The 12,744-nt window shown below is 46.1% G+C and overlaps 2 protein-coding genes across 2 annotated transcripts in view; both read left to right on the top strand.

Moving 5' to 3' along the window:
• Positions 1-7,578, top strand: part of LOC115126956 (prolactin receptor-like) — a 65,816-nt gene extending 58,238 nt beyond the window's left edge. The window contains exons 4-9 of the mRNA XM_065023666.1: positions 107-276; positions 3,364-3,542; positions 4,295-4,448; positions 4,594-4,681; positions 4,927-4,996; positions 6,407-7,578. Of these exons, the coding sequence (XP_064879738.1) occupies positions 107-276; positions 3,364-3,542; positions 4,295-4,448; positions 4,594-4,681; positions 4,927-4,996; positions 6,407-7,132 (1,387 nt within the window). The 3' untranslated portion in view covers positions 7,133-7,578. The remainder of the gene's footprint in view (positions 1-106; positions 277-3,363; positions 3,543-4,294; positions 4,449-4,593; positions 4,682-4,926; positions 4,997-6,406) is intronic.
• A 1,798-nt stretch (positions 7,579-9,376) lies between these two features.
• LOC135573774 (uncharacterized) lies at positions 9,377-11,909 on the top strand. Its single transcript, XM_065023664.1, has 2 exons — positions 9,377-11,119; positions 11,156-11,909. The coding sequence occupies exons 1-2, from the start codon at positions 9,384-9,386 to the stop codon at positions 11,442-11,444; spliced, it is 2,025 nt and encodes a 674-aa protein (XP_064879736.1). The 5' UTR covers positions 9,377-9,383; the 3' UTR covers positions 11,445-11,909.
• Positions 11,910-12,744: the final 835 nt, after the last annotated feature.

Here is a 12,744-nt window from a genome sequence, read left to right as displayed (position 1 = left end):
TATCACATTGTGTAGGAACAATGTACCCTAAGAGACCGTCTTCATTCAAAGAAATGAGTTGAGTTGAATTGAATTGACCATATCATTCCTTTCTTGTTTGTCACAGAAAGGGGCCGAGGCGTGAGTGTCCAGACTATGTAACGGGCGGCCCCAACAGTTGTCACTTTGACAGCGGCCACACGTCCATCTGGACCATATACTGCATGAACGTGATGGCCAGGACCTCCCACGGAGTGTTCAGCTCCAAGGACCACTGTCTGGACGTGGCTGATATAGGTACAGGGAGAGATAAATCACTGTCTGGGTGTGGCTGATGATATAGGTACAGGGTGATATAGTTCACTGTCTGGGTGTGGATGATATAGGTACAGGGTGATATAGACCACTGTCTGGACGTGGCTGATGATATAGGTACAGGGAGAGATAAATCACTGTCTGGGTGTGGCTGATGATATAGGTACAGGGTGATATAGTTCACTGTCTGGGTGTGGCTGATGATATAGGTACAGGGTGATATAGTTCACTGTCTGGGTGTGGCTGATATAGGTACAGGGTGATATAGACCACTGTCTGGATGTGGCTGATATAGGAACAGGGTGATATAGACCACTGCCTGGATGTGGATGATATAGGAACAGGGTGATATAGACCACTGCCTGGATGTGGATGATATAGGAACAGGGTGATATAGACCACTGCCTGGATGTGGCTGATATAGGTACAGGGTGATATAGACCACTGCCTGGATGTGGCTGATATAGGTACAGGGTGATATAGACCACTGCCTGGATGTGGATGATATAGGTACAGGGTGATATAGACCACTGCCTGGATGTGGATGATATAGGAACAAGGTGATATAGACCACTGTCTGGATGTGGATGATATAGGTACAGGGTGATATAGACCACTGCCTGGATGTGGATGATATAGGAACAGGGTGATATAGACCACTGCCTGGATGTGGATGATATAGGAACAGGGTGATATAGACCACTGCCTGGATGTGGATGATATAGGAACAGGGTGATATAGACCACTGCCTGGATGTGGATGATATAGGTACAGGGTGATATAGACCCCTGTCTGGATATGGCTGATATAGGTACAGGGTGATATAGACCACTGCCTGGATGTGGATGATATAGGAACAGGGTGATATAAACCACTGCCTGGATGTGGATGATATAGGTACAGGGTGATATAGACCACTGCCTGGATGTGGATGATATAGGAACAGGGTGATATAGACCACTGCCTGGATGTGGATGATATAGGTACAGGGTGATATTGACCACTGCCTGGATGTGGATGATATAGGTACAGGGTGATATTGACCACTGCCTGGATGTGGATGATATAGGAACAGGGTGATATAGACCACTGCCTGGATGTGGATGATATAGGTACAGGGTGATATAGACCACTGCCTGGATGTGGATGATATAGGTACAGGGTGATATAGACCACTGCCTGGATGTGGACGATATAGGTACAGGGTGATATAGACCAATGTCTGGATGTGGATGATATAGGTACAGGGTGATATAGACCACTGCCTGGATGTGGATGATATAGGAACAGGGTGATATAGACCACGGTCAAACTGGGTCAAAATTGGGTAGTACATCATCAGTTCCTCTTGTCATGTCAGTCATTACATAACTTAGAGAGCTATTTATAACTTGTCAGAAATGTCCAGCTCAACTAGCCCATGTCAGCTAAAGTGTATTTATATATGTTTTTTAGCCCATAGATATTGTTGTACGTTTTTAGTCACTCAAATATAACATGTATACACATTAGACATGGCAAAATGAAAAGAATTGCAATAAAATTAGCTTTAAAACTGATAAATGTTCTTTTCACCCCATGACAAAATGTGTAGAATTACAGAAACCTGCTAAACTAAGGGTGTGAACAGTTTGTGTCATGAACAGATCTTGTGCCCATAGAAATAGACATGGCGCATGCGTGGGGGGGTGCAGGCTGTTCCCCAATGCTGGAACGGGGGCCCCAAGTGGAAAAGTTTGGGAACCCCTGATATAGACCACCTGGGGGCTCCACACAGTCTGGAACGGCATCCTGCTCCCGAGATCTAAAACCATCTGGCTAGCAATTTCTCTTATCCCCCCCCCCCCCCCCCCCCCCCCCAAAAAAAACTGTAAAATCAGCAACAATTCAGCTAAAATTGAGTTTAATTTAGGAAATCTGTTCCCAAGTATTCACACAAATTTAAATAAAAAGAGAAATATGTGATGTTGTCTCAATGTAATCAAGGTATGAAATTATTATTACTGTTATTTTCAAATACAATCTCTTTTGGGGCATAGTTGTGGTCAATTTGCAGTGTACAAATTATTATCATTATTTTCCAGCCCCCCAACCATTAGCTCCAACAAAAGTCGTCCCACAGCTGTATCTAGTTGCCTTTCTAGTTGCCCTAGATAGTGTGCTACTTTTGACCAGAACCTAAGGGGAATAGGGTGCTATTTCAGTACACTGTAGTATATGGAATAGGGTGCTATTTCAGTACACTATAGTATATGGAATAGGGTGCTATTTCAGCTCAACCTATGACTGTTGTGTTAACCCACTGTTGTGTCTGATATTTGTGATGTCTCTTCCTGTGTGTCTGGCGTCGGCCACGCCTCCTCTCCCTGTTTGTGTGACATCAGCTCCTCCTCATTTCAACTCAGTCCAATGGGAGTTAGTCCCCTCCCAGCAGAGCACATCTGATCCCATCAGAGACATTCTGTCCCCCTTACTTCTCCATCAGTGAGTGCACTCCCAAAGCCGATGGAAAGAGCACCCTGATTTGTGTGTGTGTGTGTTTGTGTACACGTGCATGTGAATGTTCAATACTGTATGCACATTGCAAACAGTCACCACTCATGTCTACATTGTGCTTCTGTATGCACAGAGAATAGTAACGCATGTGAAGGAAAATAGAAGGGTTCCTCTCCAGGCTCTTGGCTTTTTCTCATGGTAACAATAGAGATGTGTCATTCAGAACCTATTCAGCTTCCCCTTCTTACTCTGATACCCCTTCCAACTGGCCTTTCTACATGTTCATTATAAAAGATAACCCCATTCATGTACCATTACCTCAGCATGTTGCTTGTTGTCTCCTCTGTTGTCCCTCCACATCCTGTTTGCTGTTCATTGTGTATTCACCCCTCCCCGTGACTGCCAGTCTAGGCCTTTTCCTTTCACCTTACGTTCTAGCTCTTCTTTGCTCCCTGTGAAGCATACAACCATAACAAGCCCACGCCATGCAGTTTTCTTGGCTTCACTTCTTCCCTCTCTGTCCATGTCCTAACGCTCTCTCCGCTGTCTGTCTGTCTCTCTGTCTGTCTGCAGTGGAGACAGAGGCTCCGGTTAACTTGACCTACACCCTGTTGAATGAGACGGAGGAGGAAGCTGGCCGCACCGCCATGGTGTCCTGGGTTTACCCCAATCCCTCCCACATCCAGTACGGTTGGATCACCCTGGTCTTCGAGCTGCAGTACAGACGCATCGCCGAGCCCAACAACTGGAAGGTAGAGAGAGAGAGAGAGAGAGAGAGAGAGAGAGAGCGAAAGAGAGAGCGAGCGAGAGCGAGAGAGAGCGCGTGAGAGAAAGAGGGAGAGTGGGAAAGAGAGAGGGGGAAATAGAGAGGGGGGGATAGCGGGGAAGAGAGAGGGGGAGGGGGAAAGATAGGTGGAAAGAGAGAGGGGGAGAGAGAGGGAGGGGTGTAGTTGCAGTGTTTATCAACACCATTTGAGAGTGTTAAGCGTGTGACGTGGGAAGCATGTCATGTCCGTGATTGATTCTTTAAGAGGAAGATGTGCTTATTTCACAGTTAAACAGGGAGTTTGTCTGTTACCCACGTTACGACCGATGATCCTGCCTCTTTGTCAGATGAGAGAAGAGAAAGAACAGAAACAAACAGAAACGCAGGTTTAGTTGGTTTAGTCTGGCTGAACGGTGAAGAATCTTTTTTAAACAGTATATATTATATATTAACAGTATATATTATTTCAACAGTATCAGATATAAACTGTCACTTTAACCAGTATCACACTACTCTATCACCTTCTGTCACCTCTATCACGTGTAGCTCAGTTGGTAGAGCATGGTGCTTGCAACGCCAGGGTTGTGGGTTGATTCCCATGGGGGACCAGTATGAAAAATGGATGAAAATGGACGCACTCACTACTGTAAATTGCTCTGGATAAGAGCATCTGCTAAATGCTGTATGTGTACTGTAACTGCTACTGACAGCTCACTATCGCCCCCTGTGTGTCTGCAGGTGAAGGGCTTGCTGAGAGAGCCTTGTCTGGAGCTGCTGGATCTGCCGGTAGGAGAGTACATTGTCAGGGTGAGATGCCGTTCCCGCAACAACGGCCTCTGGAGCAAGTGGAGCACCCCTGTCCTACTCTGCATCCCAGTCAAATCTACCCCCGGTAGGGACTCTTAACTGTCTGATGATTCAGTTACTGTCTGCACCTACCCACAGTCAACTCCTAATCTGAAGCACTGTTATATGACCCATATTACAGTGTTGGCATATGGAATGATCTAGACGTGTGCTGTCTTTGTCCCTTACAGGAAAGCTGCTGGCTCTGCTTTTGGTGACCGGTGTTGGGGTCATGTTGTTGCTAGTCATCGGCTTTGGAATTATCCTACAGGGCAAGAGGTAGGGAAGTACACACACACGTAAACAACTATATAAACATCAAATACATGTTTGATTTCTTTCAAATACTTAAGACACAGCGTTTTATTCTTTACATAAAGGACAGGTTTAGAGATAAATGTGTGCAGGAGTGATCTTGTATTGATATATAAACCCTTCTATATTACAGACACATGCTACATAGGCTGTAATATCATGAAATATAAATGTAGAAAGTGTATTGATGGTTCTCTCTTTTGCTGTAGGATAAAAGCATTCCTTCTGCCTCCAATTCCCAAACCACGCATCAGAGGCATCAATCCCCTGCTTCTGAAGGTAAATATACACACACACACACACACACACACACATATACACACACACACACACACACACACACACACACACACACACACACACACACACACACCAACCTGATGACTTATAACTCATTGTTCACTCAAGCTTCACTGAGTCATTTGTTTTTCTATTTTTTTCTATCCATCAATCCCCTTCCTATCTTCTCTATTCACTCCTTCTCTATCCCGTATCTTCTTTATCCCCTCCCCTTCCTATCTTCTCTATCCACTCATTCTCTATCCCCTATCTTCTCTATCCCCTCCCCTTCCTATCTTCTCCAACCCCTCCCCTTCCTATCTTCTTTATCCCCTCCCCTTCCTGTCTTCTCTATCCACTCATTCTCTATCCCCTATCTTCTCTATCCCCTCCCCTTCCTATATTCTCTAACCCCTCCCCTTCCTATCTTCTCTAACCCCTCCCCTTCCTGTCTTCGCTGTCCCCTCCCCTTCCCATCCCCTCTATCCCCTCCCCTTCCTATTTTCTCTGTCCCCTTCCTATCTTCACTAACCCCTCCCCTTCCTATCTTCTCTATCCCATCCCCTTCCTATCTTCTCTATCCCCTCCCCTTGCTATCTTCTCTATCCCCTCCCCTCCTATCTTCTCTAACCCCATACTCTTCCTATCTTCTCTATCCCCTCCCCTTCCTATCTTCTCTGTCCCCTCCCCTTCCTTTCTTCTCTATCCCCTCCCCTTCCTATCTTCTCTATCCCATCCCCTTCCTATCTTCTCTATCCCCTCCCCTTGCTATCTTCTCTATCCCCTCCCCTCCTATCTTCTCTAACCCCATACTCTTCCTATCTTCTCTATCCCCTCCCCTTCCTATCTTCTCTGTCCCCTCCCCTTCCTTTCTTCTCTATCCCCTCCCCTTCCTATCTTCTCTATCCCCTCCCCTCCCCTTCCTATCTTCTCTAACCCCTACTCTTCCTATCTTCTCTAACCCCTCCCCTTCCTATCTTCTCTATCCCCTCCCCTTCCTATCTTCTCTAACCCCTACTCTTCCTATCTTCTCTATCCCCTCCCCTTCGTATCTTCTCTAACCCCTACTCTTCCTATCTTCTCTATCCCCTCCCCTTCCTATCTCCTCTGTCCCCCTCCCCTTCCTTTCTTCTCTATCCCCTCCCCTTCCTATCTTCTCTAACCCCTCCCCTTCCTATCTTCTCTATCCCCTCCCCTCCCCTTCCTATCTTCTCTAACCCCTACTCTTCCTATCTTCTCTATCCCCTCCCCTTCCTATCTTCTCTAACCCCTACTCTTCCTATCTTCTCTATCCCCTCCCCTTCGTATCTTCTCTAACCCCTCCTCTTCCCATCTTCTCTATCCCCTCACCTCCCTTTCTCCTTTTCTCCTCCCTCCTTCTCATCTTTCTCCTCCTTCCTTCTCTCTCAGAAAGGGGGCTTTGATGAGATCAACCGTCATTTCATCTCCTTCCATGGCTATAAGCCCCCAAGCTACAGCGAGGAGGAGGTCTGGGACCCTGTCACCATGGACAGCAACCAATCTCTCCAGGCTCCCCCGGGGGTCCTAGCAGTCTGGAAGGAGGATTATGATATGGCCATCCACAGCCAACTACTGGTCCAGACAACCTCCAGCCACGCCCCTTATACACCAGTCCCCGCCTCTTACACCCCAGTCCCTGCCCCTTACTGCCAGGCTCCAGTGGAAGCCTTCCCGACCCCGTGGGAATGGCCAACAGCAAACCCCGACCAGCCGGAGCTTCTGGTCTTCCCGGGCACTGACTACAGCATGATGGTGAATCCCACCCCCGTCCCGCCTACGGACCAGCAGGCCCCGCCCCCATCATCCACCCAGGACTTCTACACGTGCGTGAACGTGCTGGGTGACAACGGACAAGTGCATCTGGTGCCCTGCCTGCCCAACCACCTGAAACACAGCCCCTACGTACAGCTGGAGGAGGAGATAGAGGAAGGAGGGCTGGAGAAGAGCAGCCAGTTAGATGACTACCTGGCTAAGAAGATGGAGGCAGTAGCCAACGGGAGTGCTCCGGGAGAGACAGTGGTAGAGACCGAGGTGGAGACAGAGAGTGTGGATCAGAGTGAAGTGGCTGTGCCTTTACTGCCTGGAACCACAGGCACACAGGGCAACAGGGTGTGACCAGTTAGCTCTCTCTCTCTCTCTCTCTCTCACACACACACACACACACACACACAGCAACAGGAATTACTCCAGGCTAAAATGAGGATGTTAACTCATGGATGGACCTTTGAATATACCTACTTAATATACTAACATATAGATGTGTTTTTGTGAGTGCACCGGCCTGGGACATGAGTCCTCTGTGTCTATCCCCCCCCCCCCCTCCCCCTTGCCTGCCAAATGACAGTGACACTGCTGGACAGACACTGCTGCTACCTCTATTCACTGCTGATATGGATGGCAGGGACCATGTTCTGACTACATTCTCTCTGTGGGGAATCAGAGATGCAGCATTTGACTGTGAGGTTTTCTTTCAGAGCAGAGCCGAGGTCGGGATACAATATGGATTCCTTTTGACGCAGAAAATCTGACAAGATGAAAAAAAAAAACTTGCAAAGTGTCTTGAACAATAACAATAGATTCTCTGTAGAACTACAACTGTTGTTGTGTGGACTGAGTCACTGAAAGGTCAATATACTCACCTGTACTTCGGTCCAATCTTGTTAGATAATAATGCCTGCGAACTCTCTTGTTGTTGGATGTAGAATTAATGACCAACCACTCTGTGAAAGACGCTTCGATTTTTAACAGTCAGGTTTTAGGGCTCTGTGAACTCATTTAATTGGATTTAGGTGAAAAGTTTGACGAATGCAAGAATAGCAGTTGTACTTCACTGAGACCAGTCATAGCCATTCTGAGGCCCTGGCAGAAGTTAACCTGCATTTAGAGAACAGTGGAGCACACCAAAGATCTGAACACCCAGACCAAGAGAGCAGTACACTTCTTCAAATATAAATGCATTTTTAGAGAGAAATCATTGTAATTATTAGAATGAATGAATTACAGAGGAAATACGTTAATATATCAAATGCACTATTGACGAGAAATATAACGAGGCAATGTTATAATAATAATAATGATAACAGTAAAGTACACTTAGAAAGTGAACTGTCTGGGTTCAATCCATGAACTAAATCCCAGATTTAACTGTATGCTTCATACTCAGGAACTCAACCAAGCATACAGTAGGAAGTCAACCCAGTAAAGGTGCAATCTACTTTCAGTCCCGTGTGACGGCACAAACATACATACACTCAAAACTTATTTTCCTTTTCTTTCATTTCTGGTCAGAGATGAAACTACAGATTGCACTGTATTCAAAACAAGTGATGGTCATTTCTGGTCAGAGATGAAACTACAGATTGCACTGTATTCAAAACAAGTGATGGTCATTTCTGGTCAGAGATGAAACTACAGATTGCACTGTATTCAAAACAAGTGATGGTCATTTCTGGTCAGAGATGAAACTACAGATTGCACTGTATTCAAAACAAGTGATGGTCATTTCTGGTCAGAGATGAAACTACAGATTGCACTGTATTCAAAACAAGTGATGGTCATTTCTGGTCAGAGATGAAACTACAGATTGCACTGTATTCAAAACAAGTGATGGTCATTTCTGGTCAGAGATGAAATTACAGATTGCACTGTATTCAAAACAAGTGATGGTCATTTTTGGTAACATTGCTACATGTGCTCTGACTATTAACTACATGCTGGATTTGAAAGCACGTATTTACCAGAACATAACACACACTCTCTCTCAGGGGAGAAAAGAGAGGAGGCTAAAGAAAAGAGCACTGTGATCATTTGATTGATTTTTACATAGAGAATGAGGCGACCAGACGAGTAGGGAGAAAACACATCTTCTGAAGTGGACAAACAAGGTTAAAGTGTCTAATGTTATGTACAGGAACAAACAATGGTTAAAGTGTCTAATGTTATGTACAGGAACAAACAATGGTTAAAGCGTCTAATGTTATGTACAGGAACAAGACATTTTCACCACACCCACATACTTGAGTAGATGTGTTTTTCACAGTGATTTCTTCATAAAATCTTCTTTGACAAGCTTTCCTGGTGAATAGGAGGGCATGTATGCTATTTAGAAAATGGAGGCTTTTATAATGACAAAAGTAAGACGCTCCCCGTTGCTAGGAAGATAACCTTGAAGGTGTGTGGATGGCAGTCTAATATTTTCAGAGGATTTTTACACTAAATATATGCATTGTTTTCTGAAAGAAACATGGAGAAACAAATAATATGCATCACCTGTTTAAATAAACCAGTCTCAGAGCATTTGAAATGTCGGGGTACAGTTTAATGACATCGGAAGCAGTTCATTAGCCATTTAACACACTGGATAACGATGATAACACACACAGTACGATATGATGCAACGAGTAGCTTAAATACTGTGTTCCTATTACACTGGCCCTGTGGATGGACCTTGGTTAGTCTGTTACACTGGCCCTGTGGATGGACCTTGGTTAGTCTGTTACAATGGCCCTGTGGATGGACCTTGGTTAGTCTGAAACACTGGCCCTGTGGATGGACCTTGATTAGTCTGAAACACTGGCCCTATGGATGGACCTTGGTTAGTCTGAAACACTGGCCCTGTGGATGGACCTTGGTTAGTCTGAAACACTGGCCCTATGGATGGACCTTGGTTAGTCTGTTACACTGGCCCTGTGGATGGACCTTGGTTAGTCTGTTACACTGGCCCTATGGATGGACCTTGGTTAGTCTGTTACACTGGCCCTGTGGATGGACCTTGGTTAGTCTGTTACACTGGCCCTGTGGATGGACCTTGGTTAGTCTGTTACACTGGCCCTGTGGATGGGCCTTGGTTAGTCTGTTACAATGGCCCTGTGGATGGACCTTGGTTAGTCTGAAACACTGGCCCTGTGGATGGACCTTGGTTAGTCTGAAACACTGGCCCTATGGATGGACCTTGGTTAGTCTGTTACAATGGCCCTGTGGATGGACCTTGGTTAGTCTGAAACACTGGCCCTGTGGATGGACCTTGGTTAGTCTGAAACACTGGCCCTATGGATGGACCTTGGTTAGTCTGTTACAATGGCCCTGTGGATGGACCTTGGTTAGTCTGAAACACTGGCCCTGTGGATGGACCTTGGTTAGTCTGAAACACTGGCCCTATGGATGGACCTTGGTTAGTCTGTTACAATGGCCCTGTGGATGGACCTTGGTTAGTCTGAAACACTGGCCCTGTGGATGGACCTTGGTTAGTCTGTTACACTGGCCCTATGGATGGACCTTGGTTAGTCTGTTACACTGGCCCTATGGATGGACCTTGGTTAGTCTGTTACAATGGCCCTGTGGATGGACCTTGGTTAGTCTGAAACACTGGCCCTATGGATGGACCTTGGTTAGTCTGTTACACTGGCCCTGTGGATGGACCTTGGTTAGTCTGTTACACTGGCCCTGTGGATGGACCTTGGTTAGTCTGTTACAATGGCCCTGTGGATGGACCTTGGTTAGTCTGTTACAATGGCCCTGTGGATGGACCTTGGTTAGTCTGAAACACTGGCCCTATGGATGGACCTTGGTTAGTCTGTTACACTGGCCCTGTGGATGGACCTTGGTTAGTCTGTTACACTGGCCCTGTGGATGGACCTTGGTTAGTCTGTTACAATGGCCCTGTGGATGGACCTTGGTTAGTCTGTTACAATGGCCCTGTGGATGGACCTTGGTTAGTCTGAAACACTGGCCCTATGGATGGACCTTGGTTAGTCTGTTACACTGGCCCTGTGGATGGACCTTGGTTAGTCTGTTACACTGGCCCTGTGGATGGACCTTGGTTAGTCTGTTACAATGGCCCTGTGGATGGACCTTGGTTAGTCTGAAACACTGGCCCTGTGGATGGACCTTGGTTAGTCTGAAACACTGGCCCTATGGATGGACCTTGGTTAGTCTGTTACAATGGCCCTGTGGATGGACCTTGGTTAGTCTGAAACACTGGCCCTGTGGATGGACCTTGGTTAGTCTGAAACACTGGCCCTATGGATGGACCTTGGTTAGTCTGTTACAATGGCCCTGTGGATGGACCTTGGTTAGTCTGAAACACTGGCCCTGTGGATGGACCTTGGTTAGTCTGTTACAATGGCCCTGTGGATGGACCTTGGTTAGTCTGAAACACTGGCCCTATGGATGGACCTTGGTTAGTCTGTTACAATGGCCCTGTGGATGGACCTTGGTTAGTCTGAAACACTGGCCCTGTGGATGGACCTTGGTTAGTCTGTTACACTGGCCCTATGGATGGACCTTGGTTAGTCTGTTACACTGGCCCTATGGATGGACCTTGGTTAGTCTGTTACAATGGCCCTGTGGATGGACCTTGGTTAGTCTGTTACACTGGCCCTGTGGATGGACCTTGGTGAGTCTGTTTTACGTGTTGGTACATTTTTAAGGTTTAAATGACTGATGTTTTTAATGTCTCCCTCTTGGTTTTTCTCGCTCCCCCCCTCTCTATGAAGTCAGGTGGTTTCTCTACCATCAGTAGTCCTGTACAGTGCTTTTCTCTGTGTTGTCATACTGTTCTGTTCACTGTTGTACTCTGCTGTGCCGCTTCAAGTTTGTGCCTTGACTTGACTGTGTGGAACTCTCCTGTCCTTATAAGTGCTCACACTGGTAGACTGAAATTATATATTTTTCTAACGAGATAGACACACACACACACACACGATAACACAGACAACAGCGGTATTTGTGAAGGCCATATAGGACACGTAGAAGCAGTCAGGTCAAATAGTTTCTGTTCTGTACATTGGATACGGTGGGGTGGGTGAGTTATGTTGTTTGTTTTGGAAGCTATGTCCCCTGCTGCAAGATCTTTCCCATACAGTGAATAAAGCCTACTGCTGACCTGTCTCCACTTCAGCCTCGTCCATTCTCCTGAACACTCTGACACACGGACACACCACTACCTCTGATCGACTCTGGCACCAATTCCCTCGTAGCGAGTCTTGCACTTCACTGAAAGCTAAAATAACCATAATCTATCGCAGCTGGGATTCAAATATTTAAAGGGCAGATGCGATTCCACGTCATTATCCAATGAAAATGTCAGTGAAATGCCAACCTGTCGACAGAAAACTGTATGTGTGTCTCTCTCTGTATTTGTGTGTGTGTGTGTGTGTGTGTGTGTACTATACCAGTCAAAAGTTTGGACACACCTACTCATTCAAGGGTTTTTCTTTATTTGACTAATTTCTACATTGTAGAATAATAGACATCAAAACTATGAAATAATACGTATGGAATCATGTAGTAACCAAAAAAAGTGTTAAACAAATCCAAATATATTTGAGATTCTACAAAGTAACCACCCTTTGCCTTGATGACAGCTTTGCACACTCTAGGCATTCTCTCAACCAGCTTCATGAGGTAGTCACCTGGAATGCATTTGGTCTCCGTGAGGTTGTGGCCCATCTGCGGTGGGCCTGGGATCCTTACTTGGGTATCTTCACAGATGGATCAAAGGATCCAGGCAGTGGGAGAGCAGGGGTTGTTTCGGATATACTAGGAGAGGTGGCTGTCTGATGGAGTTTCAGTCTTCTCTGCTGAAATGCTAGCACTAGTGTGGACATTGGGATGGGTGGAAGAAGTGGGGCCTAAAATAGTAATTTTGTGTTCAGACTCTGCTGCCAGCCTAGTTGCACTGAAAGAATGGAAGTTAAAGGCACACCCAGACCTGATAATAGATATGT

Source organism: Oncorhynchus nerka, linkage group LG2 (genome assembly GCF_034236695.1).
Source record: "Oncorhynchus nerka isolate Pitt River linkage group LG2, Oner_Uvic_2.0, whole genome shotgun sequence".
In the NCBI taxonomy this organism is placed as follows: domain Eukaryota; kingdom Metazoa; phylum Chordata; class Actinopteri; order Salmoniformes; family Salmonidae; genus Oncorhynchus; species Oncorhynchus nerka.
Note: the sequence above shows the minus strand (reverse complement) of the source record. Positions and strands in the feature narration are given on the sequence as shown.